The following is a 26,142-nucleotide window of genomic DNA, read 5'->3' as shown; positions in this document are numbered from 1 at the left end:
CTTGGCACACCTGGGGTAAGACTACCCAAGCAGAAATTTGCCTCTGATTTCCCAAGAGTTGGAGTACCAACGGGCTGTATATTTGTTTCCAGTGATGGACTTATACAAGTCCTCTTAATTGAACGTCGGGATCTCGTCTCGCGATCCGGTGGTACCGGGTTTCGCTGGTCGCTTCTCGTCTTACTTTCGACGGTGTTTCAGAGAAGAGAAGAGAGGAAGCCGGATTGACTCAGGTCCCGACTTATTGAGAATGAGTAGCAGTGGGGAATAAGTACATGACGGGATAATGTGGAATCTGCTAAGTTTGCCCGCCTTTCGCTGCTGGTTTCCTCTCTTCGTACCTCCACCCGTGAGAACCTGCAAAGAAAGGTAGGAGAGGAGATTAGAAGCACAAGAACCAAGACTACAAGACAGACTACCCCAGGAACTCAATATTTACACAACAACAAACCCCCAAATCCCACATCATCGATACCCTACCTAGCAAACACACACGGCGAGTGAGAACATAATCTTTCTTTTTGTCATTTGTGTCGTTTCATTTCTAATGCCTCCCTCAAAACTCCAAGGCGATGCGGCCAGTGGATATGTTAAACAAAGAAAAGTGGCCAAGATAAGAGAAGGAAGGGAAGAGAGAAAGAGCGAGAGAGAAGATTCCTAATTGCCCTTCCACCCCCTGCCAATGAACCCTCCCCCTTTCCATTCATACGCTTTTAATAACGCGTTTTCCGCAACATACCAAGCCCCCTCCTACTGCACACCCTTCTGACCATTGCCATCCATGCCTTACACACCACTCCCCATCTCCCTCTATCTACCTGCGGCTCTTCAGAAGCCCCTGTAGGTAACTCGAGAATCCCTTCCTGTCCGTGGAGGTCGACATGGACCTCAAAAAGTCAGATCCGTCGATGCCCAAGTGCGGGAACAGGGAGGACTGGAGGTGCTGGATAAACATCTCTCCCGTCTTGAGGTAGATGGCCTGCTCGAGGCCGGCGATCTCATTGAGGACCTGCTTACTCTGCGCGTCGTTGTGCGGTCTAAAGTTGGGGTCCTGGAAGACTTCCCAGCAGAGCGGGTGGAATCGGTCAATCATGAAGCGGTCGAAGCCCGGGATGGTCGGATTCGGGGAACCGCTGGGCGCCTCCGGGTTCTCGGCAATCTTTGCGCAGTCGGGTCCGCCCCAGACGACAACCATGCGTGCCAAAACGCTAAAGGCCAACCGGCTGGGCCCAATGTTCTCTGCTACGAGAGTCCTGCCGAGGGTAATGACAGAGTTGATGAGCGACTCGAAGAAACCCTGGTTGGCCTCGCTGATGAAAACGGACTGCAGTTCGTTGTTCAGGATAACCAGCAGGAAGGACAGGTATTCCCTCCGCAACTCGCCAAGCTGGATCTCGTCGTCTGTACCGGTGACTGGTTCGGACAGGCCGGCAAAGATTCTCTGCAGCAGGGGAGTGAGAAGCATATTCAAGACATTATAAATCTCCGTTTTGAAGCCAAAGACAATCTGGTCAAGGAGTCGTAGGAAAATAGCCATCTCATCCTTGGAGGAGCTTTGGGACAGGAATCCTTCAATCCACTGAGGAAGCTGCGGCAGCACAGCGGATCCGAGGACGCCCAGCAACTTAGAGAAGGATGCTCGGCAAGCAGTGCGAATGTCGGTGGAGTTGTTCAACTCGCTCAGGGCAATCAAGATGGCTTCGGCGGCTCTCGAGAATTCATCAGACACAAGCTTGTCCGGGGGAGGCCGGTTCTGGACTGAGGTGCTGCCGGGCTGCCAGTCAGAGAAGCCATGGGCGAGGCGGCCAAGCGCCAGGATGATGTGATGTATTTGGAGAATGGCCTGGGCATCGTTCGCCTTTGCCTTTGGCAGATGGGATTCCATGTCACTGAACAAAGGATTCAACACAAGGCGGGCATAGTATGCCTGTTTGTCTGCAGGTGTGCTTCCAGTCGACGCAATGCAACCAATGGCCTCAAACAAGTAAAGCTGGCTTGTGAACAGGGCGTCTGCAGAGTGATCAGACTCGTCTGACGACATGTCATCGTCTCCGTTACTCTCTGATACCTCAGCCTTAATCGGCAGGAGGTCACTGATGGATTGGATGACAGTTTCTGCCACATTGCCGACCTGGGCTCTGAGAAATTTGACGAATCTCTGGAAAAGGTACCAAGATCGTGTCTTGATGCGCACGTGGTCGTGGTGAACCAGCCGCACAAAGTTCTCGAGGACTTGGGGGATGTACTCTTGGCGGGCATCAAACACTTGCCAGTACCGGACACAGATCTCCATGTACTGGAGCAGAATCGCGGGGTGGGGGAAGTTTGCAATTCCTATAAAAGTGTTAGGCATTTGGCTCGAGTAAATATGAAGGGAAGTCACTTACCGGACTCAACCATCTTGGTCACCATGATGGTCAGTCGTTCTGTTGCTGTGCTTGAGGGCTGGCTCTTGGTGCCCAGTCCTTGGTTAGGCAGCGCGAGTTCGCCAAACAGATACATCTCGTGGAGTGCGAGGTCCAAATCTCTCCAGTCCATCTGGGACCCTTGCTGGTCAAGCGTTGTGAAGGTCTGTGAAACGAGGTTGCTGAGAACATCGATGTAAAGCTCTTGGTCTACAGCAGCAACAGTCTTTTGAAGAACTTGCAACCGCTTCCGCAGCTCCTGGAACTCGGCCTCATCCGTTTGTTCGTCTTCGTCGCCCCAGTTAGAGGTCTCGTCGTAGCGCATCTTCATAATGATGGCGTTAAGAATAGGAGGAAGCATCTCCTTGTAAGAAGCAGGCAGGTTGGCGCCGACCTTTCGCAGGAGGGTAAGGAGGTCGGTCAGAGAGGGGATGACTGTCGAGCAAACCTCGTCGTACTCGTCAGAGAAGAATCGGAGAAGGAAGGGTAGGAAATCGTGAAGATGTTGCTCGGACTTGGCTCTGGTGTCTTCGCTAGCCTGGCCGTCCTCGAGCGCGCGCACAATATCAGCCATGACGGTGTTAACGAGCTTAGCGACAGCCTCGGCAAGATCGGTATCGTATTGGGGCGTAGACTTGAGCTCGCTCAGAGGGGCGCTGGCGATGAGCTGAGCCACGATATCGCGGAGGTTGAGGAACGAAATCAGTTCCATCTTCTCAGGGCCCCTCATCTTCTTGCCCACAATTTCGGTGAGAGTGTCAATGGCGGCGTCCCGAACCTTGTCCTCGCTGCCAGATCGATTTGTTCGTCCAACGACAGGAAGCAAGAGGTTGAGCATTTCCTGATTGACAATCAAGGAAATATCCATCCAGCTGATCCATTTGCCAATGACCTTGAGAATCATCTCAACAATGACATCGCTCTGGCCCGAGTACTGCGCCAGCAAGTCCTTCCATGACTGAGCAATCTTCTGGACGTCACGCTCTCGCAGCTGATCCTTCAAGTCGGTATTGCGTTTCGCGTCGTTGCTGTTGCGCGTCAATAGCATGTCGGCAATTTCGTCGTGGACAGAGCCAATGATTCGCAAGTAGAGAACGACACCGGCCGTGTTATTAGGGCTGCTGGCAATGGCCAAAAAGTCGTCGATGAAGGACTCCCAGCCATCGTTGTAGAGGAAGACGAAGAGGTAAGTAAGGGTCTGCGAGAGCTTGTTCTGCAGGTGGGAGGGGTCGACCTGGTCTTGCAGGTTCTGGCCGTAGATGTTGCGGACGTATTCGAGGAGGTTGTCCTTTAGCCACGAGAGGCTGTTGCGGTCGAGACCTTGTGTGTAAATCGCATAATTAACCACTTCCAAGCAGAAGAGGCGGACGACCTCGGAAGGGCGCTGTGATCTGGTGAAGAGGGTGGTGCAGACCTGCCAGCCTTGGGGGTCGGCTCGCAGCTGGTTCAGGTAGTCGAAGGCTTGTTGCTTGAGGTTTTGGTCGCTACCGACGTTGAACGCGGCCTCGACGGCGTTCTCAATCTGTGCGACAGGTGGGGTCAGCTCTGGTCCATGTGCGACGAGATCCATTCTGCTCTTGGGGATGCCATCGTGAGAGCCCCCGTCTCCGTGGTCGGGCTTGAGTCACCGGAGTGAAGGCCGGCAGCGGCGGTCAAACCATGGAGGCAGCAGGCGTTGGTGGGAGGAGGGGTGATGATGGAGGTCGGAATGGCGGGGCACAAGGCCAACGATTTTGAGGCAGCCCAAGCCCAACCAGAAAGCAGCAGGGTAAATCGCAAAAAGAGGCGCTGCAAACGTACCTGAGCGTCCATGTTCAAGACGGTGTTTGCCCCCGAAAAGAGGTAGCGGGTTGTAGAAATGGTGATCAAGAGAAGGTTATTGTGAGAAACCGTAGACGAAGACTAGTTTATTTTTTTTTTCTGTCGGTATCGAAATGCTGCTATAATCCTGGCAGCCCTCCAAGCTGTGCATTCAGCATTCTTGCTTGGGGTAAAAGCGGCGACGTGAAAGCTACCGAGAACTCATGGCCCGGTCCGGATCGAGAGATGATAAGTAATGAGGCAAGGTATCCGTAGAACGTATCCGTAAGGTAGGCAGACCGAATGAGGCAGCGGATGTCGGGTTGGTTGGGAGATTGTACACACACAGGCGAGGAGTACTTTGGTCGGAGACGAGGGGTTGGTGGGTTGTTGTGCCGAGGCGAGGTTGAGTTGCAAATTCAGGCGAGGTGAAGTGTGCAAGTGTTCGAAGCGATCGTCGGTCGGCCTAGGTTATTTGCAAAAGTGGTCGGTGAAGAGGGAGCAAGTGTGGGAGCGAAATGAGCGGGAGAGGGAAAGAGACAAGGTGGTGGTGCAAGGCTGAGGGGGTATCACAGCACTGCAAGAACAGAAAGACTCGGCGGTGGCAGGTGGTGTCTGTCGGTGTCGGTGGGCTCTTTTTTTTTCTTTTTTTTTTTTCCTCCTTCCCGGTCACTATTACTAGGTAGGTCCCTCTCGGCCAGTTTCCTCTAATCGCAACCCCCCAGGGCCAAAAGTCGGTCGCTGATGTGCGCACCTCAGTGAGTCTCGTGCACAACAACAAGTGGGGTCAGCTCTTGGTCTGTGGGCATCTGTACAGCTAGGTGGACAGCGAACAATCTTAAACACCTCACAGTCTGATTGATGCCTGTCGGCCGGACTGGACTCGACTGAAGATGAGAAGCTAATTTCAATGAGGGGCCAAGGAAGCACAACACATCCCACTGGACCTCCCTGTACATTGCCTGCAAGGGAGCGCCAAGCTTCTTTATGGCATGTCTTTCCGCTGGCAGTCCGCCTAGGGCGGGGTTCCTGGCTTGCTGTCCATCTGTATTCCTCTCCTCTCCTCTTAAATCCAGCTCGGCCAAGAAGGTAATACAACAATACCTATGATACACCACCTATATCCGAAATGTATTAACCCGGCAAATTATCGGCCAAGTCTTCAATTGATCCGGACCAGGAAAACTGTTGTTTGTGATACCTTCTAGATTATGCCTCGGGCACTTATTAGTTAGCCTATTCGGTAATATCGTAGAAAGATCCAGAAGCCAAACATCCCACTACCACATCCGCACCCGCCCCTATTCTCCCACTGCCCCTCACCTCACCCCTCATTTTGACCATTTTGACAGTGTGCGCTCCCCAGCTTGGGTGATCCAGGTCAGCCCTATTAAAAACATACGCTAACAATCCATGCGGTTCTCGTTCCTGCCCGCCTATTCCACTTCGATTTCTACAGAGTACGCAGTACTTACGCAGTAGAATTTCCTCTGGGGTAGTTTCAAGGTTGCCTCGGGAACAGGCCCGCGTCTCTAGGCATTTGAGCACCGAAATCATGTACTCGAGTTGTGATTGGCATAGAGGACCCTGCAGCAGTTGCTCTTTGATATCGGATGAAACTATTCTGTTGGCCTTCTAGAAGGTCCATGACATATACAAGAGACGTTTCCACACGCTCGCCCAGTAGGAAAAAGTGATGACCAAACGCCCTTGACAAATTTTGAGACGGAAAGAGACACAGCACTGTTATTACGCCCATCCAGAGTGCCATATCTGAAAGAAGTCGTCCCTCCGTAGAGGCAGGGACGAGATGGTGTTTACAAGTGGAGAGAAAGCAACGAGATCGAGGCTCTCGCAAGCACCCTGAACCTGAACCTTAGCAAACCCGGACGCCACAAACCTCGACACCTTTACCCTCAATATAGGGCCTTCGGTCATAGTACTTGCTCATGAGCTCCTTGACGAACTCCGCATCGTGCGCGTTCCACACGTCGAGTCCCATGCTCTCGAGCGCATCGCTGCCAACTCGTACCGAGCTTCGATCCGACTCGCCGTTGGTCCTCAGAGGAACATCATCGGCGTCGTCTTCATCGTCCTCGTCTTCGTAGCGATCATCCGAACTCTCCACCACATCAGCCATGACCGTCAGCATTTGCGCTGTCAAACGATGAAAGTACGCAATCACGGCGAGCTCCGTCGTTGCTTCATCAATCTCGGACCCAGCGGCCGGCCGGGAAACAAGGGACCCAGTCGAGTCAGCCATGCCACCAGATGCCGATGACCGGGGTCTCGTATTGGGTTTTGACATGCTCGGAGTGTGGGGCGTTAGACCCAGGTCCGCCAGCAGCGCTGCATCGTGGGCCGCCTCCTCTTGTTCCTCGCTCCGTGCTTGTTCGCCGGCGCTCGCCCACCACATAAAGCCACTGTAGGCCAAAGCCGTCCAGCTTGATGGCTCAACAATCTTGTCCAGAGCTTCGTCGCCTTCGACACTCGGAGCCGGGAAGGCGCCAGTGGTCAGCTTGAAACTCGTTGAAGTTTCCGATCGGGGGCTCTCAGCCGTCATCGGCTTCGGCGTCGTTGGCGACAGCCTAGCCAAGCCAGCCTTCAAGGCACGGAACCGCCTCAGGTCGCGCTGTGTTGCCTTGACAGGCGTACCACGGGGGCATTCCACAGTTGGCCAGGCCTTTTCCTTGGCATTGGGAGCATACGGTGGCGGCATGGTGATGAGCATGTCCCATAGGGTGTCCTTCATGGCCAGAATACTGTCAGTCGTGCAAGCAACCCAACCAGAGCCAGCCTCGTCCGCCAGGTCGTCATTGCTATCGACTTTCCGGCGCTTTGAAGCCTCAAAGTCTTCCATCAAGAAGGGGATATCGTGGACTCCAATTGTGAAGAGCGGTCTCAGACGTTGAGAGGACGATGTCGGGGCCAATAACTCGGCCACCGTCTGGGGAATATTTGAAAGAACAGAAATATTGTACACTTGATAGGGTGTCAGTGGATAGACTACAAGATAGGTTCCGAGTCAACGTACCAAAGTTGCAAATCTCTCGTACCGGCGCATGGCACGATATTAATATGCGCCTCCTCAGCAGAGCTGCTCTGTGGATAGGGAATATGAGTGGCCCGAATGTGTCCAGCAACGTCGTCAGGCTCCATGCTGGGTGGTATGGTGAAAGTCGATGCCCGGTTGGCAGCAGGGAAGCTCCATCTGATGCAGAGCGATTGCGGTTATGATTCGACTTTTTCGGTTGAGCGGCTTGAGAGCTGAAGCTGATAGAAGGAGACTCCATCGGTGGTCGTTCTTGTTCCGCTCCTTCTTTGGCCTTGTTGTTCTCCCAGTAGTCATCAAGAAGACTAGTGTTTTTGCGGTCTTGGGCCAATTTTCTGGTACATGGTCAGCAACAATGTTCCTGTCCTGCTCCAAAGGGCGAACACCTACGATGCAATGTCCTTTAATCCTTCGGCATGCCTCCAGGCGCGGCCCAGGCGGCCGTAACTGAGGGGCACCAAGACGCCGACAGCAATCATGCGCGCATGTCGCGCCTCCTCCTCATCGCATGGAGTGTTGATGAAAGCGCTGAGACCCGCATGTTCTCCCTCGTGCACGAAGTATATCAAGTCGTCGGGGACAGTGTGCAGACCGGATGGCAAGCTCTTATACTCGACGAGGCCCTCGAGTTCGATTCCGGGAGCGGATTGTTTCCAAACAATGGTATAGCCAGCTTTCACGTCAAAGTCGATGAGGAAAAGGGCGGATATGGGAGGAAGCTCGGGTTGCGCATTGCCCGCCGGCAAGCGAACTGAGAGGGGGGGTGGTTCTCGGCGAGAGGGCATTGTCGGAATGGCAGCAGGCCCAAGGTCACTCTCTATGGCAGCAAGGAGATGCGCCAGTGACCGAGGCGCTGGTCGTTTCGGCACTGGCGGGAAAGTTTGTCGTATATAGTATTTCGGCAGACGACAGGCGACAGGCGGCAATATCGAAGATAGTTCCGCGGTTACGTGCGATATGCTTGACGAATGTCGTGCGATCAAGGTTGCGAACTCCTCGCCGTCGGGCGACAGGTACCGACGCGGAGCTCAGACAGACCCCAGGCGGACGTACCGGGTAGAGATGTTAGTCAGCATTTTGATCATTGTCCGTTATCGATAAGAACCCCTGCCACATGGACATGCACGGGTACCCTGGTCTACGGTAGCAGCTTGGACCAGCGTCCACTTTCGCCATGTCGAAGATTATTACCTTAGGTAATCCACAAAGGGCAGTTCGGCATCGAGAAGTTTAGAATGTCTAAGGTCATGTTGAAGTACCTCGAAAATGAGAGAAAGTCCAGAGAATGGCAGCGATTTGGAAGAGACACTTGACACTTTACCTTTTGCCCAAGTACTGGAGTAAGGCAGGCATGGAGTGTGTCCAGTTAATGGAGGCAGGGGGCTCAGAGACAGAAGCAGCGGGTTGAATCTGCATCTGAATCTGAATCGCTGGGGAAGAGCGCTGGCCCTGACTCTGACCACATGCTTTCTCAAGCAGCGCAAAGTGACCGCATTGAAGGAGGAGGAGGGGAACATTCTCTGCCCCACCTCCACATGCCTTTGGGACATCAGGGAGACAGTCAACAGACGTACTTAGAAGTTTGGACATGTTCAGGCACCTTGAGCTACCTACCTTAAGGTACTTAGATACCGGTAGATGCCTCTACACTTTACACGTGCCAGGCGCGCCAGTCACCACTCCGCCTGAACTACTATCGCGATGTTCCCCAACCCTTTTAACCGCCGGTTCAGCATTCAAGCGGCCGCCTTACTTAAGCTAAGACATTCAAGGTACTAGCTGCGGTACAGTCTACAGAGTAGATACGGAGGATTCATTTCAAAATCTCATGTCTGTCTCTACCCGCCATGCCGGCCCCCCTCCCTCATCAGGTGTCCCACTGGTCCGCCGTTCGCCCTTCCCAATCAGCACATGGTGGACGTTGGACGGAACAATGACATGTGCTAGCGGCCTACCGACAGGAGATCAAGGACAAACAGGTCTAGGGTCCATAACGGTCTGGTCCTGGACATGTCCCGTCCCCAACCGCCTAAAGCCTAGCCATGAAAAAGGTAGGTACCTTGAGGTTGACGGTGGCTTAAAGACCACGGATTTTCTAGGTATACCTCTTCACCTCATGGCAAAGCAAGGGACTGTTTATGGTTTAAGGTAGGAAGTTGCTATCTTAAGGTATAAGGCACAATTTCGGCGATTTGGACCAATCCGCCTTAGCTATCGCCGGCTTCCCGAATCCCCAAGTTTCCCAACGACTTGAGCCTCCGGAAGCCAAAAAAGTCATCCCACCAAAAAATATTTGTCTGGGAGACGAGCCGACAGGGAACCCCACACCTTTCCCTACCTAGTACCTAGAGAGTATTTTGTGGGAGTAGCCATGCTGATGACCCCAGTCGCGACCCATGACCACAGTCACCACACACTTCGGTTGATTAACGGTTGCCTCTCTCTCGCTCTCTCCCTTCCCCGCCAACCCAGAGAGCTTGAAGTGCGGTGTGCAGCGCAGCACCATCCAATGCCACCAATATCCGTACAATTTACCGATCCGTCCTTGCCTGTACCATACGGAGACCTTCCAGTTGCCCATCCCACCACTTGGCGCTTCCCGTTTCCACTTCTTGCAGTTCTGTGACCTGTCGCATGCTGACTCTTGACTTGTCTTTGGTCCGCGCCCACCAATTCCGATTTCCCTTACATCGTCATTGCGAGTCGAGTCCCCTTCTCCGTTCAACTTCCTCCCCTCCAACCTTCTCTCTGAGACACGCATCCATACGGACACCTTGTGCTCCTATCCTTCCCACTGGAACATGTGTCTGCGGAAGCTGTAGCCTTGCCATCTCTTTTCTTCCCTCTCCATTTCTCTTCCCAGCCTTGGTACTGCCGCCTGTCATCGTTCCCTCCGAGACAGAAACATCCCATCGCTTTACCGCGCCCTTGCGACGATCCTCCGTTCCACGGCCTCAACCCCGCCTCCAGAAAAAAGCTCCCTCCTCAACACAACCCGCCGTTCCGAGGCGCGCCCCCCAAAGAAGCTTAACGCACGCCCAGTCCGATTTCCTCAATCTCTCTCAAGCTTCCGCGCGCCTGTCTCCTTTCACGCCCATCTGCCGCCGTTTCCTAATCAGCCACGCGCACCCACCACCGCCAGCAGCCATGTCGGCTTTCCTGGGCTACATATACTCCTTCTTCAAGGGTTATGCCGCCCTCGTCGTCGCCCTCTACATGCTGTCCTACGTTGTTCCCAAGGCCGCCTTTGGCGCTCGTGTCCTCGCCTCCTACATCTCGCTCGCCGTAGCGGCCGGCTGGGGCGTCTTTGCCTCCATCTTCCTGAAGCTCATCGGCGAGCAGGGCATTGCGCAATGGATGACCGGCCGGTTCTTGTACTACATCATGGCCGTCACCACAGGCGTTACCTTTGAGGTCATCGATCCCAACCACATTCTCGACAACACTCGCCCTGCCGTCTTTGTCGGCAACCACCAGACCGAACTCGACGTCTTGATGCTGGGCACCATGTTCCCCAAGTACTGCAGCGTCACTGCCAAAGCCTCGCTCAAGAAGACGCCCATCCTCGGCTGGTTCATGACCCTGAGCGGCTCCATCTTCATCGACCGCAAGAACACAAAGGATGCCAAAGATGCCATGGCCGGCGCCGCTGAGCAGATTCGCAAGAGGAATCAGAGCGTGTACATGTTCCCTGAGGGTACCCGTAGCTACGCCAAAGACCCTGTATTGCTGCCCTTCAAGAAGGGCGCCTTCCACCTGGCCGTTCAGGCTGGTGTGCCCATTGTACCCTGCGTTGTCGCCAACTACAGCCACGTCCTCTACCTCAAGGGCCTCATCTTCAACTCTGGAAAGATCCCCGTCAAGGGTAAGTGCTCGAGCTGTCCATGTGTGCCCCTCCCCCAGCGCCGAATCCATGCTAACGTCAAGTCGCGCAGTCTTGGACCCTATTCCCACTACTGGCCTGACCGCTGCCGACGTCGACGAGCTCACCCGCAAGACCCGAGACCTGATGTTGGAGGAGCTCGTCAGCCTGACCGAAAAGGCCCAGGGCAGGCCCATGAAGGTCGCCCACGACGTTCCTTCCGCGAAGACGACCGGAACCGACGCCACGGATACCGTCTCGGCTCTGTAAAGCCCCGAGGCTTTGAATGGGTCAAGAACCTCGGTTCAAAAAGACACAATGTTGGAAACCATGCCAGATCGGGGGCGGGCATCTCCAAATTAAACACATACAACTCGTACAAAAGACAAGACGGGTCAGATGGCAACATCTCCATCACAAGAGGCTTCCAAACAGCCAAGTTAACACGCTTACGGGTAGGGTAGTTAGATTCAGGTGGGTGGGGGAGCACGTCTTGATACCCTATAGACCGAAAGTACTTGCATTTCTCTCCTTGCTCGATTGGCCTTTCACCGGGCCATCACGGGTGTTTGGGAATCTAGACGTTCGGCATGACATGTAGATGAGATACGGCGTGCAGGCAGCATCTTGTTCAAAAAATGATATTTTTCGTTCAAACTTATGATGTCTCGTGGGCGGACAACTGGAAGGATTCTAGTCTGTTAGGTCAACCCCTCCTTAAGTGACATGAGAGCTATGAAGATGGTTTATACTACGGTCATCAGCAAACTCAAGGTTGTGAGCGATATCTATAAGAACCAAAAAGAGGATGTAATTTCCGTCAGGATCAGGATTTACCATCAACGCCCAAGCTATGCTACACTTTCTAACACACCCCCCCCCCCCCTCCTCGAGGTCTTTTGATGGGAAAGAGCCTCTCTTTTAACTAGTATGTAAACACCACCAGATTCTCACTCTTACCCATGCCATGCTCTCTTTATTCGATGCTGTTCCAGTCTAGTTCACCAGAACCCCACCCCCTAATCCATCTTCCCCTCACCCCTATACTCTTCACCCTCACCCTCACCCTCCCCGTCCTCATCCTCATACTCCTCCTTGTAATCCTCTTCATATTCCTCTTCATACTCCCCCTCTCCATCCTCGTCATCAATAATAGCCTGCTCATTATCATCCTCATTCTCCAACAACGTCTCCCCCTCAGCGTCGGTAGTCTCATCCTCGAGATCCGTATTCCCCGAAATAAGCAGACTCCGCAAATCGTCCTCGCTGAGAATCGTCTCGATGCTGCCCCTACGGATCCAAGGCCTCGTCTCCCTACGCCCTTGCTCAATCAACCTCTCAATCTTGAGTCTATTCCCGACAAACTTCAGAATGGGGTACCCGCGCTGCTGACCCTCGTGAATCATGCGCGCCAGCCGCGGCGGGTCCGGGTCCGAGAGGATATGCACGAAATCCGAAGGGACAGTCTTGGGCCAGATGGTGATTGTGCCGCTGAACGTCTGCAAGAACAGCTGCGACCAGTCCTGGCCCAGAGGTCGGGGGAGGAGCTCGGCGTGGCGGATGAACTTGAGCCACTTCGTCATGTCGAGCTTGAGGTAATGTTCTACGGCCGACATGACGTACCCGCCGCGCCAGCCTTTACCCTTGCGGTGCGTGACCGGGTGACCCACGGAGCCGCGGGAGGAGAAGAAGAAGAGGTTGATGTGCGGGTTGACCTGGCTGACAATCGTAAAGTTGACGTTGAAGTGCAGGTTGAGGGCTTTAATGGGGATATCGGTCCGGAGGCTGCCGTCCTTCCACTTGTGGCCGAACGAGTACGGGACCAACGTGCCGTCGCGCTGCTTCATCATCAGCACGACAGGATTCAGAATGCCCGGGACGGCGGCGGACGCCAGCACGGCGGACCAGATGACGCAGTCCGGGCTGGTGAGGTAGTTGCAGAGGATGGTGGGCGAGTGCGGGTCGGCGGGCACGCACGAGACGTTGAGGATGCGGCCGGTGCGCTCGTACGCCTCCCGGAAGGTCATGGACCCTCTCGTCCACCAACTGCACTGCTTCGCCCAGTCGACCGAGTCGAAGCGGGCGCCCGTCCTCCACCACCGCGGGATCCAGGTCCAGAACGTCTCGCGGCAGGCGGTGATGCGGTGCGCGAGTGCGGGTACGAGGAGCTGCCTCAGCTCGTCGTCTGTCCGGGTGGCCACGAGGGCCGCGACCAGGGCGCCGCCGCTGGTGCCGGTGATGACGTCCGGGAGCAGGTCCGCTTCGAGGAGGGCCTTGATGACACCAAAGTGGTAGTAGGCAAAGGACGCGCCGCCCGAGAGGCAGAGGGCCGTCCGTCCGTAGTTTGCGTGCATGCCCTTGAAGATGGAACGCTTCTCCTCCATGGACAGCTGCTTCGTGCTCAGGATGAACTTGATGCTTCTCTCGACTGGACACAGTCAGTCAGTCAACCCGCCAACACCTTGAGACACAATTGCATATACATACCTTCGTCGATAAAGTTCTGCACCAGGTTCTTGGTGCCATAATACGTCTGGCTATACAGCCTAGGATTCTCAACGCCAACAAAGTTGCTCTTCACACACGCCGACAGCAGCGCATGAAGCTCCTCAACAGCAGGCTTCCCTGACGCCTTAGGATCCGCCTGCGCTCCCTCATCATCCGTCTCCCCGTTCTCCGCCGCCTCGGCCTTCTGCCTACACTTGCGCATCTGGTCCCACACCCTCTTGACCGTCTTGGAGTCGTAGTACGCGAAATCGTTCTCCTCCTTCCACCGCTGCCTGTCGAGGTAGCTGTCGAGCTCCTTGGCCGCGACGACCCAATCGCGGTAGTTGTTCGTCCGGCGCATGCTCCGCCTTAGCCTCTCCCGCGTACCGCGCCAGGTCACAAAGTGCTCGTACACCCAGATGTACAGCCGCGTGTACAGGTACGTGAGCGCGAGACCCGCGAGCCAGGCGCCGACGAAGAAGAGCATCGGCCACTTGAGGAGCGCATAGAAAATACCCTCCCGCGTCTCGTCTTTCGTCCTGGTGCCCAGGAGCGCCTCGGCGGCTCCCTTGGCCCGGTTCCTCCTCCGGCGAGACCCCCTCTTTGATATCTTTTGGTTGACGGGCGCCCAGTCGTTCTGCGCCGTGATGAACATGTTGGACTGTGTCGCTGAGCCGTTGTTGTAAACGCCGCCGCCATTGGTATAGGTGTGATTCAACATCCCCGGGCCGGGAGCCGTGACGTCGCCGGCAGCAGCAGCCGCCGCCGCGGCGACGGCCGACGGATCCTCCCTGTCATCTTCGTACACAGACCCCCGCTTCGTGACGTCGAGCGAGCTCTGACTCCTGAGGCCGGGGGACCGGAGAGACGTGGTTTCGTCGGGCGACTGCAAGGGGTCGGGGGCCTGGAGGGCCTGTATGAAGGCGGCGAGGTCGGCGTCGCTGAGGAACTTGGTGTCGAACTCGGGAAGGCCGTCGGTGCTGAAGTTTTCGGGCGGGAAGCCGTAAATGTCTGTGTTGCTGCCGCCGCCGCTCGGCGCGGAGCCAAACGAAACTCTGGGTTGGTGGTGCTCAGCCATGTCTGCGGGCTGCGTCGTCTGACGGGTCTAGGCGCATGATATGGCGACACACCAGGAGGGAGAGGAGTAGTTGTAAGGCAGTCGACGTGTGAAGCTACTCAGGGAAACGATGCGTGGGAGAGAGACACGATGCTGAATGCTGACGAGCCTGGAGAGGAAGGGGTGAATTTGGTCTCCGAAATGAAGAGGAAGCTCCAGTGGCGGCAGGTGTGTAAGGTACGGCAAGGTACCTCGAGGTAGTACGTGAATGCGCCGCAGTACGTGTAGCGTGCTGTGGTTGCGTGAAGAGTTGCGTGAGAATGTAAGCGTCGGATAAGGTAGAATGTGGCTAAGGCAATCTGCAGATGGACGGGTGATTTTGGTGCATTTGTTGGGGAGGGAAGTAGAGATGCCTCGGGGTGGTGGTCTGGTCTGTCACTCTCGGCCAGGGGAGACTACCACTTTCTGGCACCCGGTTCCCAGGTTGCTCTCGAGATGCGCAGACCTCCCTAGGGAATGCGCGCCCGTGATGCCACGGGTCGGATGACGTCGGCAGTAAGCTCGAATTGGATTTCGTTGGGGACCTCGGGGCGCCTGGCACCTTTGCTGTGTACGGAGTACGAGGTACCTTGAGGTAAGGTAAGGTAGGTAGGTAGGGAGCACTGGGGACTGTTGGCCACCCACTGATACCACCCAACCCAAGTCGGCTACTGAACCGTGAGATGTGGCAGGGGCCAACGACCTCCCCTCCGATCCCCTCCCGGTCACTTTTCTTCACTTTCTTCAGTGGATGTTGTACCTGATTTAAGGCACTCACCCACTCTAGCGGGATGCGGTGCGAGCACGGTCACCTTAGCTCCCACCACATGCTTGACGAACACCAACATCTTGTCGTCCGTCAGCTAATACCACAGCCATGGTATAGACGAAAAGTACTAGCATCGACTTATTTTTCCAAAAGAAAAGTGCCGTATAAAAGACTCAAGTCAGAATATCCTCGGCGCCTTGAAACCAAATCCCACAAGGCCGCTCGCCAATCCCTCTCCCTCATGTTCCTATCCGGCTTCCCGTCTCAGCCGTCCCCGCCTCTCCGGAATCCCCTCGGGAGGAATGTCACCTCACCTCGCCGGTGGCCCCTCGACCAAAAAACGCCATAACCATGTCTTTGTCCATGCATGGCTGGCAAGGCTGAGCGGGAAGGGAGCAGTGGCTTTGTGATGGACAAGTATCTGACATAATCTGGCATGTGGTGACTTACCCAATGTACCTTACACTAAGCCCCAAAGATACTGAATCATCGAGACGTCAGTGTGATACCTACCTTGCCCAAATGGATAGGAACCAAACAATCTTGGAAATACATAATCGGGTTTGCTGATCTCGGGGGAAACAAACTACCTACTTCTGGCTTGTGGAGATGCTAAGAACATCATTGCCACAATTCCTTCTCCTCCGGCCTGACGTAAGGCATCATGTCCATCATCAAGCGTCCCGCCGTTTCCCGTCGCCACTAACGGAACGGAACCTTGACGACGTGGACACGGTGGCCTCGATTACAAACAGCCAAGTCCCTTGATACGCTCAGCACAATCATTTGATGCCTTTGCAGTGCTATACTCCTACATGATCCAATCATCTTGATGTCAATGTTGTTGATGCAGCAGGAAAACTACTACGCAGAGCAGGCTACCGATTTGAAAGACGCAAAATAAACCAGATTCCGAATCCCTGGGCCCCAATAAAGAATTCTAGCCTAACAAGCGTACACAATTGCCTCGTCTCTGGCCGTAAAGCTGGATGCTCCGACCAACAGTACTGACTGACCGAGCAGAGCCATCTGGACCGCCAGACCGAGGACTTTTTCCCTTCCTCCGTGTGTGTGTGTGGACCGATGCAAACATGCCCGATAGCAGCAGTGTCAGCCCATTACGCAGCTCTTTCTAAACCGTTTGTTCCCCCAAGGATATCAGGTTTCGCAAGACGCCAAAAAGGCAAGAGCCCTAGTTCTGTTGAACAGCCCCCCCTTGAAGCACTTGACCGGAGCTTTCGTAGACGTGGCACCCATGATTTCGTTCCCGCGTAGACGTTCCCTATTGCCATTCTTGCCATATCGTCCATGTACTTGCTCCGCTCCCGCCGTAGACACCTCCCGCAAGCTCCTTCCAGAGCTATCGGTTCGGTGTTTAGACGTACTGCGAGAGCCACCGGATACCGTCGCCGTATCCTGTTTCTTACGTTAGCCAAACTGCCCTGCACCCGTGTCTGCCATCTTCCGTGGAAAGCAAAACGCACCTTGTCTAAGGACAACGGAGCACATGAAGACCTCGATGGGTCGGATTCCCTCCAAAGGCACCTTGCCCTTGCCGGTGGTCTGGTACATGCCGAGCTGGTGACGGAGCTCCTCCTCCGAGATGGCGTCGGGGTGGTCAATCTTGTTGCCGAGGATGACAAAGGGCACCTTGGCCAGCTCCTCCATGGACAAGAGGGCGTCGAGCTCGGCCTTTGCCTCGGGGAACCGCTCGTGGTCCTTGGCGTCGACGAGGAAGACGATGCCGTTGACTTCGGGAAAGTAGTCCTTCCACAGGCGGCGGGCCTGCTGGTGACCGCCGAGATCGAAGGTGGTGAAGCGCACGTTGCCGATGGCGAGCTCCTCGGAAGCTGGAGGCGGATTAGCTTTCTGGACACGTGCGCAGAGCAGAGCCCCCCATGACACTGGGCTCTTTTTGCCGCGGAAGGGATATACTCACTGGGGTGAAGAGTAGGCTGGAGGATAGCGACACGGTCGTTCTGATCACCTTGTTAGCAGTCGTTTACGCCATCCATATCGTAGCCCAAGATGATCCCATATCGGCGCATCTGATCTCCAGTAGGCTCGTGGTATCTATCGATATGGGAAAGCTGGCGGATGTCGGGGCGGATCGTACCTTCAGCATGTGCAGGAGGGTGGTCTTTCCGGCATTGTCGAGGCCGAGGAAAAGAAGCTTGGCATGCTTGTTGAGCAAGCCGAGGCTTGAGAGGACGTCGTAGACTACAGAAGAGAGAGAATACCAGTCAGTCTGTCATGTTCCAACCAGGGATGGATGATGGGCCACACAAGCTACGTCGAAGGCGGCGCGCAGAAGATCAACCCCAGGTGGTGGAGGGACATCAAGCAGAGGCAGGAGATGAGAGGAAAGACATGATACATACACCAGTTAATAATCCACATCTTGACGACGAAGGGGCGAGATTATTGTCTGTATTGTGAGGGTGGTTCGTGGATGACGGTGGAGTCGGTAGGTTGAGGTCGGGGAGGTTTCGATGTTCGGGCTTTTGCTCCCAGGAGACAAGGCGGCGGCGGGCGTGTACGAATGGCGAGGTACCAAGGTCTGGACTGGGCGGGACGGGACTGGCTGAGCTGGAGGCCACCTTACACAGTAGGCTTGGTGGGCTACCAGGAGAGATGGGAGCTGGGCCGGAGAGTCGGGAAGACAGCAAGACAGCAAGTGAGTGAGAGGTGGTGCGTGCTGGCTGTGCTGGCTGTGCTGGCTGGCGCATTTGCTGTTGCGAATTGCAGTGTTTTGAGGTGGGTGTGCCTTAAATCTCGGGCTGCCACGTATCGGAGATGCTCCACAGATGCACCGAGTGCTGTCAATCTGCAAAGAACAAACGGAAAGACGCAAAATGCAAGAGAGAAAAAAGTCTGGGAGTGCGTCAGAGCGAAACAAAACTCTTTGCCATCTCCTTTAGGATAGGCTTCACTACTTCACCATAATAATAAAAGTCCAAACAGTTGTGTCAGGTGAATGAAGTCACGCCCAAACTGCCTTAGACGCTTGAGTCCTGGCCTTTGGTATGATGAACAAACACATAGGTAGTCAGATTAAATAAGAAACAACACCTTTGCGAGTGATTAACATGACGAATTACGCCCTCTGATTGAGCCCATAGCGCTTTCCCTACGTTACATAGTATTTCATTGCATATCCTTGATAAATCAAATGGTCACATGGCAGAGGAACAGAGTATTGGAGGTCTGCGATATCTCGCAGGAATGCAGTTGTTGATCAGGCTACCTAATGCTATGTGTTTGCTCGACAACCATACAAGCCTTCATACACGCTATTCCAGGGGGTATTCGTGCTCCAAGTCCAGATGCCGCTGGACTCCCAAAATGATGAAGAAAAGAAAATGAAGCGAAAGTCCATGTAGGCACAGAGCCCTCGTCCATCGAGGACGCTCCGGTATAAAAAAATGTGATATGTACAATCCAAGAAAATAAAGGACGTGGGAAATAGTCTCATATATGTCATGAAGTCCACCATGCCATGCACCGTCCGATGCTAAACGCCTTGCGAAACAATTCTTGTGGTCTCGCTGTAAATGCAAATCAAAAACTCCGCCCAATGTAGTTGTAGGCACTTCTCTAAACAGAGAGGACGTAGTTGCCCTGGTCGATCTTGCCGGCCATGAGCAAGCCCAATTCCCTCATACGCTCACAGCCGAGGCCGCGCTGAGGCTTGCGCTCGGGGACTTGTCCCTTACGAGCGCGATTGCAGTACTTTTGATAAAACTTTTCCTTGCGACGCTGTCGCTTGCGCTCCAAGCCCTTGACGATGTCAATGGCGCCGCGGATATGCAGATCGTTGGCAGGAGCCTTGGAGCGACGTCCCTTGGCCATGTGGGGGAACATGGAAGGAGGACGAGGAAGAGACTTGGTAACGGTGAGACCAGGGCGAGATGCCAAGGTCTTGAAAGTAATGGCGCCGTGTCCATTGCGAGGAGACGCGGGAGGAGACTTCAGCATCTGAGGAGCCGGGGATCTCAAGCGACGGGGGGAAGGACCGTCAAAGAGGCGGCGAGGGGAGCGGCCACGGTTCTTGGGAGCGGGAGAGGCACGACGCTTGATGGGCGGGGGGGAGTGGAAGCGCTTGGGAGGAGTGTGCTCCGCCTTCTTCTGGCGACGGCTTCGGTCGTTCTTGTGGTGCAGATCCTCCATCTTGCCGTGGAAGAACATCTCATCATCACTGCTGTGGTGGACGGGGTTGTAGATCTCTTCCTCGCCCTCGTCCTCTGGGTCCGAAGCAGGAAAGCTGGGGTCGATGTCCTGGGGAATCAACTGCAGCTTCTCGCGTCTGCGAGCGGCCAAGCAAGACATGTAGGCATCTTCCATGGGACGGTCCTCATCGAGAGTGCCGCAGACGAAGTCAGTGCTGTCGGGAAGCTCAGGCGTGCCAGGGCGGATCTTGATGCGCTGAGCCCGGCCACGTCGGGCGCGGAGGCTGCTGTGAGAGGCAATGGACGAATCTGAAAGTTGCTCGGGCAGGGAGGGTCTGCGGGCGATGGGAGTGCTGTCAATGTTCTGAATGGTTGAGCGGCCAGGAGTCCACAAGCGGAGATCATCGTCTTCCTCTTCCTCCTCGGAATCGGCGAATCCGGTTTCCTCGTCCGTCTTGTAGCCATCAGAATTGTCATCCTCATCAGAAGCGTCGTCCTCATCTTCGTCCTCATCATCTTCGTCCTCCTCGTCGTCGTCCTCGCAGTCATCTTCATCGTCGTCGGCGTCATCAAGGTTGTCGAGGTCCTCATCATCGTCAATGGCGGTGGCCAAGTCCTCCTCCTCCTGCTCAGCCTCCTCTTCCGCCTCAGTAGCAAGCTTACGAATGGCGTTCTCCTTCTTCAGAGTGTCGTCAATGGTAATGCGACGTCCCTGAGATGAAAAGGCCTGACGGATCCAGTCGTCCTCGCGGGGAATGTCGCTGGCAAACTCGTGGAATTGAGACGATTCATTGTTCAAGTCGGAGGGGTTGGCGGTGATGTACTTCTTGGTGGTGGGAGACTTGACAGAGACTTCAACCTGGGGAGGAGCGAGTGTGGGTCTGGGAGACCTCGAACGGGTCTTGCGAGCTGTCGCCGGCGCAGGTGCTTGAAGTCTGGCGGCTGCCATCTCCAATCGCTGGGGAGGCGTGTTTTGCGTCGAAGCAGGACGCTGAGGGACGGGGCAGGCGAACTTGATGCAAGATCTTCGCTGAGGCTCCTGGGCAGAAGGTGCCTTGACCATGGGCTGGCTGCGGATAGGCTCAACGGGCTTGCTGGGCTTCGCCGCGCAGGCGAACTGGATGCAACGCTTCTTGGGTGCCTCCTTGGCAGGCTCGTCGTGGATGTTCAAAAGACGCATCTCGGGAAGGGGTGGGCTGGGAGTGTTGGCGCGGGACGGGCTGGTCAAGCCAGTATCGCTCGTCAAGTCGGCAGTGGAGGCCAAGCTGATGTTGCTGGCCATGGAGCGACGACGGGCAAAGAAGGACATACCCGGGCGGGTCTCGGGGTCCTCATCCTCGGAAGGGCTGTGGAGCGCCTTGGTCAAGAGAGAGGCGTTGTGGTCGAGGGTGGTGCGTCTGATGGGGTTCCGCTTGAACATGCTGGTGATGGGAGAAATGGGGAGTTGCGTTTCCGGTGGCTCATCGACGTCGGCGGACTCGTCTTCTACCATGGAGGGCATATTTGCGCAATGTGTTGACCAGGCCAGGACGTTTGACGTCGCAGCGTCGTGTTGTGTTGTTCGGTGCGTCATGGTGGAGAGGTGTGATGTTGGTCGAGGTTGGGTGCAGGGGGTGATTTCGGGCTCTCGGCTCGAGGTGTGGCGAATGGTTGATAATTCCAGGCCAAGTCGTTCAACGATGCTTCTAGCAGGCGCAACCGGTCGAAGATCGACTTCGTAAGAGCTGTTGGTAGTAGTAACAGCTGTAGTAGTAATCGCGAGATTGCTTGCGAGAAGCTTCTCCGAGTAGTAGTGGTAGTTGGTGTTGTTTTGTTGTATGGATAGGTTGATGAGAGTTGGTGCCCTCAAGAGGACGTGCAGCTGAAGATCGTCTCGAAAGACAAGTGCTGCAGATCAAGTCGTGTCCCTAGGGACCGTTGTGCTATAAGAACAGAACTGACATCTCGAGGAAAACAGTTGATGTGTGTAGTAGTTGTAGTAGTTGCCGGGGCAGATGAGGGAGATTATAGGATGACCGGGCGTTGCCTCAATGTGAGGCGCGGTAGTGCGATGATTCAGGGTCCTTGGGGGTACAAGAATAACTAAATCGGCGTGCGCGCAGATCCCAGATGAAAAGGGCGAGCGTGAGTGTGGCCGTGGACGTGTGGGCGTGGGTACAAGGATTGGTGTGTGCTGGGCGAGCAGATGACGTCGGGCCTAGCGTGGCGCAGGGAAATGGCGAAAACAGACGGAAAGGATGGTAGACTCGTTGAGTATCCGTACCGTACGTGTGAGTGATGTGAGGGAAGGGAGAGAGAGAGAGAGGAAGGATAACGGGCGAGAGGGCGCTGGGATAGATGGTCGGACAGCGAGGAACTTTAACAGGTTCCGGGAGTATTCTTGGCAGTTGGAGGACCAAGGTGGGATGAAATTCAGGATTTTCAGAGGCTGAGGGCTTGAGCGCTCTTGTCTCCTTTGCCGATGTGTGCGTCTGCTCCGTACGGTGGGCAGTACGGTAGAAAGGTACGGGTACCCAGTATGGATACGTGGTCAAGTATTGAGCTGGGGGAGACCTGACTTGTTGCTGCTGGGACGGGTTCTGGGAAGACCTGGGAGGAAAGGCGACCAAATAGGTGGCGACGGGTAGAGGCCGTGACTAGGGGAGGTCAGTTGGCCAGTTTTCTTTGGTCAAGGGCAGGCAAATCCCTTTACCGCCTTGATGGTGCTGCCGTTGCCGCGGGAGGTGTAGACGGGTGTGGGTGTGGGACGTGGAATGTGGTGCGGGCCTGAGAGGTGTGTGTGTAGGCAATAGGTAAGGTAGGGTACCTAGGTATTTGTCCGTGGTGCTGGTGTGTGTGTGTGTGTGTGTGTGCCTGTGTGGTGTGGTGTGGATGCTTCTCGTTTGCTAGAAGACCCGAAAGAAGAGTTGCGGTATTACAGCTCCAGTCAGCTCAGCGCGCGACGAGGAGGTGTCGGACAGCGGGAGCTTTTCGTGGAAGCAGGAGGTCGGGAGAAGCGTCTGACTGAGAGGGGAAGAAGTGGGCGCGAGATGGCTGATTGATTGATGGACTGATGGATAATTGAGAGACCCTCATAGAGAAAGGGAGACAGGGCGGAGAGGAGAAGAGAGTATCCGTAAGTGGGCGCGCGCAGTAGGCAGCATGCAGCTCAGTATGCGGTAAGAGTGGGTGGGTTGTTGACTGGGTGCGTGGGATTATGGATATCCGTCTCGCCAGGAGAGAGTCGCGGGCGTTTGGTCGCGGTGAATCTCTTGGTGGTCGTTTGTGGTAGAATTGCTCGTCAATGCGTATCCGTACTCTGGCCGCGTCGTCCCGGCTGCTTTGGATTGGAGGAGAGAGGGAGAGATGGTTGTGTGTGTGGTGGTTTTCGGGGTCAGGTGGGCGAAAGGGCCGGGGTGATGGATGGCCAAGAGACTGAGAGAAACAATGGCAGGCCGCAGGTTGCAGAATAAGGTGCAATTGGCGTGTATGGTCTAAGGTGGTTTTTCGGGGTCTTTGTGTGCGTATGTGTGGTGTGTGGTGTATGGCGTGCGTGTTGTTTCTGCAATCTGCAATGGGAATACTCCGTGAACAGGGAAGACGACGGGTAGCTTCCTGCGAAAAGGGTACTATCCGTAGACAGGGAGGACAAGACGCGGGGTGGATGCCAGATGGTGTGTATGTGAGGCAGTGGCAGCGGCAAGCAAAAAGAAAAACCCAAGCAGCGGATGAAGCGCAAAAAGGGAAAACCACCAAAAAAGGGGATGATAAGATTTGGGATGTTGGACTTGGCGAGATCAAAGTAAGGTGTTTGAAGATCTTGGCGGACAGGCAGGAGCCAAGAAAGAGTGAGGCGCTGCTGCAGTGCTGCAGGCTCGCGGACTGCAAGACTGCAAGTGCGGTGCTGATTCACTCTTTCTGCCTTTTTTTGCTGCTTCTTGGCAAAAAGGCAGCAATTGGCAGCTGATTGCAGACAAACCAGAACAACAAATTCACTGCAGAGGCAAGTTCAACTTCAAGGTAAGTAGCCAGTGCATGTGGTAATAGGGTTTTATTGCGATGCGTCTTTTTAATTCCCTCAGCACAATTCTCGCAGCCCTCATTTTGCACGTTTGAAATACATAGCACACTACCTTATGCTCCGTAAGGTACACACTCAAAAAGAGTGAGCTTTGTGTTGGGTATTTTGGTAATTTTGGCAATTGTTTTTCCCTCCCCAAAGTATCCAACCTCCAGAGTCCAGACATGGTTTGGTGCTGCCCCATTGCATTCTCTGGTCTACGCCCCCGGGTATGAATGAATGCTCAATGATCCCAACTCTTTTTTTTTTTTTTTTTCTAAATTTTTATTCCGCAGCCTAGAAATTTTTCAATGGCGCTCGGTCCGGTCTCCCCTTGAAAAATTTCCTTCGCCTAAGTGTTTTCCGTGGGGATTCCGCCCTTCTTCGAGAATTTTTATTTATTTTCTTTGATCCCGTATGTCTCCGGGGGCCCGGGGGTGGCACGGATTGGGGAAAAAGGAAACTCAGTGCCAAGTTCAAGCTATCAATGGGCGAGGTGGACCCCCAAAAAGAACACCGCTAGTCCGGGGACAGGCCTGTCGTTCAGGGCTCGCAGGGGCCTCCCCATTTTCTCATATCCACTGGACCGTCGGAGTGAAAGAAAGGGCCAGCATCATCATCAATACCAGTGGGAGATGGAATGACGGATCGGAGTAGCGGGCGCCACACAGTGTCCAGCAACAGTGTCTATGGTCTTGAACCTCTCCAAAGCGGTGATTCAGAGTGGAAACGACTTTCTCAACCTGCGCCGGCGTTGCGGGAATCTGCGGCACTTTTCTCGCCTTGCCTCGGGTACCGCGCCAAGCAAGTTCAAGCTTCGCGCCGAAAACGGAGCTAGCCGAGTGGGCCCCAAAGACCTCAGACGAAAGGCATTCCACAATGTCAGACTGTACCCAGCCATCATCTCATTGGTCAGAAATCCTGCGACGAATAACCGTCAAACACCTGATTGCCCCCATCCGTCCACCCACAGTACGTACGTGAACGTACCGATTCGCAGTTATGGATACTCCGTTGCACGAGTACGTACCTCATTCAACATCCATCCCCCCAGCCCTGACGGAACTCCCTGAGTCCTGGCTTCTCAACCCACGCCGAGCACCCTGCCCCTGTCCTCCCATCGACGTTCAATCGACAATCACGACGAAAATGGCATGGCTGTGATCCTCGTCGGCTCTCGCCCGCTGGCCAGTGCTCTCTCGAGTCTCTCCACCGCTGGTGGGTGACCATTGCTGGCCCTCCCAGTGGCTGCATCTGTCTCGTCAAAACATCCACACTTTGCTCAAATCACCCTGCTAACCGCTTTTCCAAGGCAAATACGCATGGAGGAGCACTTGCGAAATAGTCTACTCCGTAAAAATCAAAGCTGGCATCGGCAAGGTCCAAGGTCCAAGGAAGGGAATGGAACCAAGCTAGCAGCCACGCCGGCCTCCCTTGCTAGGGCCGAAGAGGAAGAGGAAGGGAAAGGAAGAAACGGATCCCGCGCGCCATCTCGAAATCTCGCATCTGCAATTCCCTAATTGCGCAAGCCCGCTGGCCGCTGCCCTCTGCAAAGTACGGAACACACTACCGTCTGACCAACCATCATCCTACCCACCCTCCCTGGCCTTGTCTCATTTCATCAAAAAGTGACTTGCGTCTGCCATATCTCGTTCGTATGACACGCAGGTCACCGCTGGTTCACCTGGGTCTAAGTCTCGGGAGCTAACTCTTTCTCTCCAGTCATCTTCTCAAGTTTCTTTCCGGGCCCCAAATGTCGACACCGTCAAATCACCGACTCACCACTTCGCACAGTCACGGTCATCATCCGTGATCCGTCCACTCAGAGCAGCTTTTCGAGTGTCAGTCTTCAGTCTCTCCAGCGAGAGTCTCAGCGTCTTTCTCTCCCAACTAGTCAACCCCCACACCACACCCCCTCGGGGTTTTCCTTGACACCCATACGAATAGAGCCGCCTGCGTTGCAGATGCAGCAGCAGCAGCAGCAGCAGCAGCTGTCTTGTCTTGTCGGTGTCCTCGTGAGGCAGCCGCCGATTTTCCTTGGCCCATTTTCCACGAGTCTCATCCCATTCCCGTGTCGAGAATCCCACGCTCCAACTAGTCAATCTCCAGCTCAGACTTTCACCTTGACACATTCTCTGCCCAGCCTTCATTCATTATGCCCTGACCTACCCTACCCTGTGGCCAGTCAAGTGACTCCAGTCTCCAGGCCCCTCAAAAGCGCCCCAAACAAACTCGTCCGTCGTTTGTTTCCATCAAGTCTCTCGCTTGGCTCCGTTCTGTTCTATTCACGGAATGCCGTTGTGTCAATAATATTATTGACCCGTTCTTACCGAGGAAGAATACCATCAACAACATGCAACCCCAAACGCAGTGCCTTGACTCGACGTCCCTTCTCTTTTTCCCCCCGTATACCCGCAGGAGCCACCCATTGGTTTTGCGTAGAAGCAGTCCATCAAAATGAGA

At 54.8% G+C, this 26,142-nt stretch overlaps 6 protein-coding genes across 6 annotated transcripts; 1 reads left to right on the top strand and 5 right to left on the bottom strand.

The window, feature by feature from the left end:
* Positions 1 to 532: 532 nt before the first annotated feature.
* On the bottom strand, positions 533 to 4,786 carry HER10_EVM0007971 (exportin 1-like protein). The gene is made up of 3 exons (XM_035477509.1): positions 4,206 to 4,786; positions 2,388 to 3,927; positions 533 to 2,334 (listed from the first exon to the last, which is right to left on the bottom strand). Exons 1-3 carry the CDS (start codon positions 4,215 to 4,217, stop codon positions 815 to 817), a joined length of 3,072 nt encoding a protein of 1,023 aa, XP_035336264.1. The 5' UTR covers positions 4,218 to 4,786; the 3' UTR covers positions 533 to 814.
* Positions 4,787 to 5,813: 1,027 nt separating this feature from the next.
* Positions 5,814 to 8,255, bottom strand: HER10_EVM0004308 (uncharacterized protein). Its single transcript, XM_035473957.1, has 3 exons — positions 7,648 to 8,255; positions 7,240 to 7,592; positions 5,814 to 7,187 (listed from the first exon to the last, which is right to left on the bottom strand). Exons 1-3 carry the CDS (start codon positions 8,040 to 8,042, stop codon positions 6,082 to 6,084), a joined length of 1,854 nt encoding a protein of 617 aa, XP_035335926.1. The 5' UTR covers positions 8,043 to 8,255; the 3' UTR covers positions 5,814 to 6,081.
* A 1,414-nt stretch (positions 8,256 to 9,669) lies between these two features.
* HER10_EVM0001207 (acyltransferase) lies at positions 9,670 to 11,828 on the top strand. Its single transcript, XM_035470962.1, has 2 exons — positions 9,670 to 11,122; positions 11,193 to 11,828. Exons 1-2 carry the CDS (start codon positions 9,892 to 9,894, stop codon positions 11,387 to 11,389), a joined length of 1,428 nt encoding a protein of 475 aa, XP_035335631.1. The 5' UTR covers positions 9,670 to 9,891; the 3' UTR covers positions 11,390 to 11,828.
* Positions 11,789 to 15,409, bottom strand: HER10_EVM0012490 (patatin-like phospholipase). The gene is made up of 2 exons (XM_035481884.1): positions 13,607 to 15,409; positions 11,789 to 13,547 (listed from the first exon to the last, which is right to left on the bottom strand). Exons 1-2 carry the CDS (start codon positions 14,682 to 14,684, stop codon positions 12,139 to 12,141), a joined length of 2,487 nt encoding a protein of 828 aa, XP_035336671.1. The 5' UTR covers positions 14,685 to 15,409; the 3' UTR covers positions 11,789 to 12,138.
* A 637-nt stretch (positions 15,410 to 16,046) lies between these two features.
* On the bottom strand, positions 16,047 to 18,487 carry HER10_EVM0012277 (ADP-ribosylation factor family protein). Its single transcript, XM_035481675.1, has 5 exons — positions 17,853 to 18,487; positions 17,588 to 17,691; positions 17,411 to 17,450; positions 16,956 to 17,321; positions 16,047 to 16,887 (listed from the first exon to the last, which is right to left on the bottom strand). Exons 1-5 carry the CDS (start codon positions 17,869 to 17,871, stop codon positions 16,847 to 16,849), a joined length of 570 nt encoding a protein of 189 aa, XP_035336650.1. The 5' UTR covers positions 17,872 to 18,487; the 3' UTR covers positions 16,047 to 16,846.
* A 188-nt stretch (positions 18,488 to 18,675) lies between these two features.
* On the bottom strand, positions 18,676 to 23,443 carry HER10_EVM0013163 (uncharacterized protein). Its single transcript, XM_035482527.1, has one exon. It carries the CDS (start codon positions 21,211 to 21,213, stop codon positions 19,069 to 19,071), a length of 2,145 nt encoding a protein of 714 aa, XP_035336734.1. The 5' UTR covers positions 21,214 to 23,443; the 3' UTR covers positions 18,676 to 19,068.
* Between the last annotated feature and the right edge of the window lie 2,699 nt (positions 23,444 to 26,142).

Source organism: Colletotrichum scovillei, assembly GCF_011075155.1.
Source record: "Colletotrichum scovillei strain TJNH1 chromosome Unknown Contig00003, whole genome shotgun sequence".
Classification (NCBI taxonomy): Eukaryota; Fungi; Ascomycota; class Sordariomycetes; order Glomerellales; family Glomerellaceae; genus Colletotrichum; species Colletotrichum scovillei.
Note: the sequence above shows the minus strand (reverse complement) of the source record. Positions and strands in the feature narration are given on the sequence as shown.

Coding starts and splice junctions, on each gene's coding strand:
- HER10_EVM0007971 (XM_035477509.1), bottom strand. Junction 2,335..2,387: donor GACCAAGATGGTTGAGTCCG/GTAAGTGACTTC, acceptor ACACTTTTATAG/GAATTGCAAACTTCCCCCAC.
- HER10_EVM0004308 (XM_035473957.1), bottom strand. CDS start 8,042: ATGCCCTCTCGCCGAGAACCACCCCCCCTCTCAGTTCGCTTGCCGGCG. Junction 7,593..7,647: donor GGATTAAAGGACATTGCATC/GTAGGTGTTCGC, acceptor ACCATGTACCAG/AAAATTGGCCCAAGACCGCA. Junction 7,188..7,239: donor ACGAGAGATTTGCAACTTTG/GTACGTTGACTC, acceptor CACCCTATCAAG/TGTACAATATTTCTGTTCTT.
- HER10_EVM0001207 (XM_035470962.1), top strand. CDS start 9,892: ATGCTGACTCTTGACTTGTCTTTGGTCCGCGCCCACCAATTCCGATTT. Junction 11,123..11,192: donor TGGAAAGATCCCCGTCAAGG/GTAAGTGCTCGA, acceptor CAAGTCGCGCAG/TCTTGGACCCTATTCCCACT.
- HER10_EVM0012490 (XM_035481884.1), bottom strand. CDS start 14,684: ATGGCTGAGCACCACCAACCCAGAGTTTCGTTTGGCTCCGCGCCGAGC. Junction 13,548..13,606: donor GCAGAACTTTATCGACGAAG/GTATGTATATGC, acceptor GACTGTGTCCAG/TCGAGAGAAGCATCAAGTTC.
- HER10_EVM0012277 (XM_035481675.1), bottom strand. Junction 17,322..17,410: donor CCAGCCTACTCTTCACCCCA/GTGAGTATATCC, acceptor ATCCGCCTCCAG/CTTCCGAGGAGCTCGCCATC. Junction 16,888..16,955: donor CTCCGTTGTCCTTAGACAAG/GTGCGTTTTGCT, acceptor CGTAAGAAACAG/GATACGGCGACGGTATCCGG.
- HER10_EVM0013163 (XM_035482527.1), bottom strand. CDS start 21,213: ATGACGCACCGAACAACACAACACGACGCTGCGACGTCAAACGTCCTG.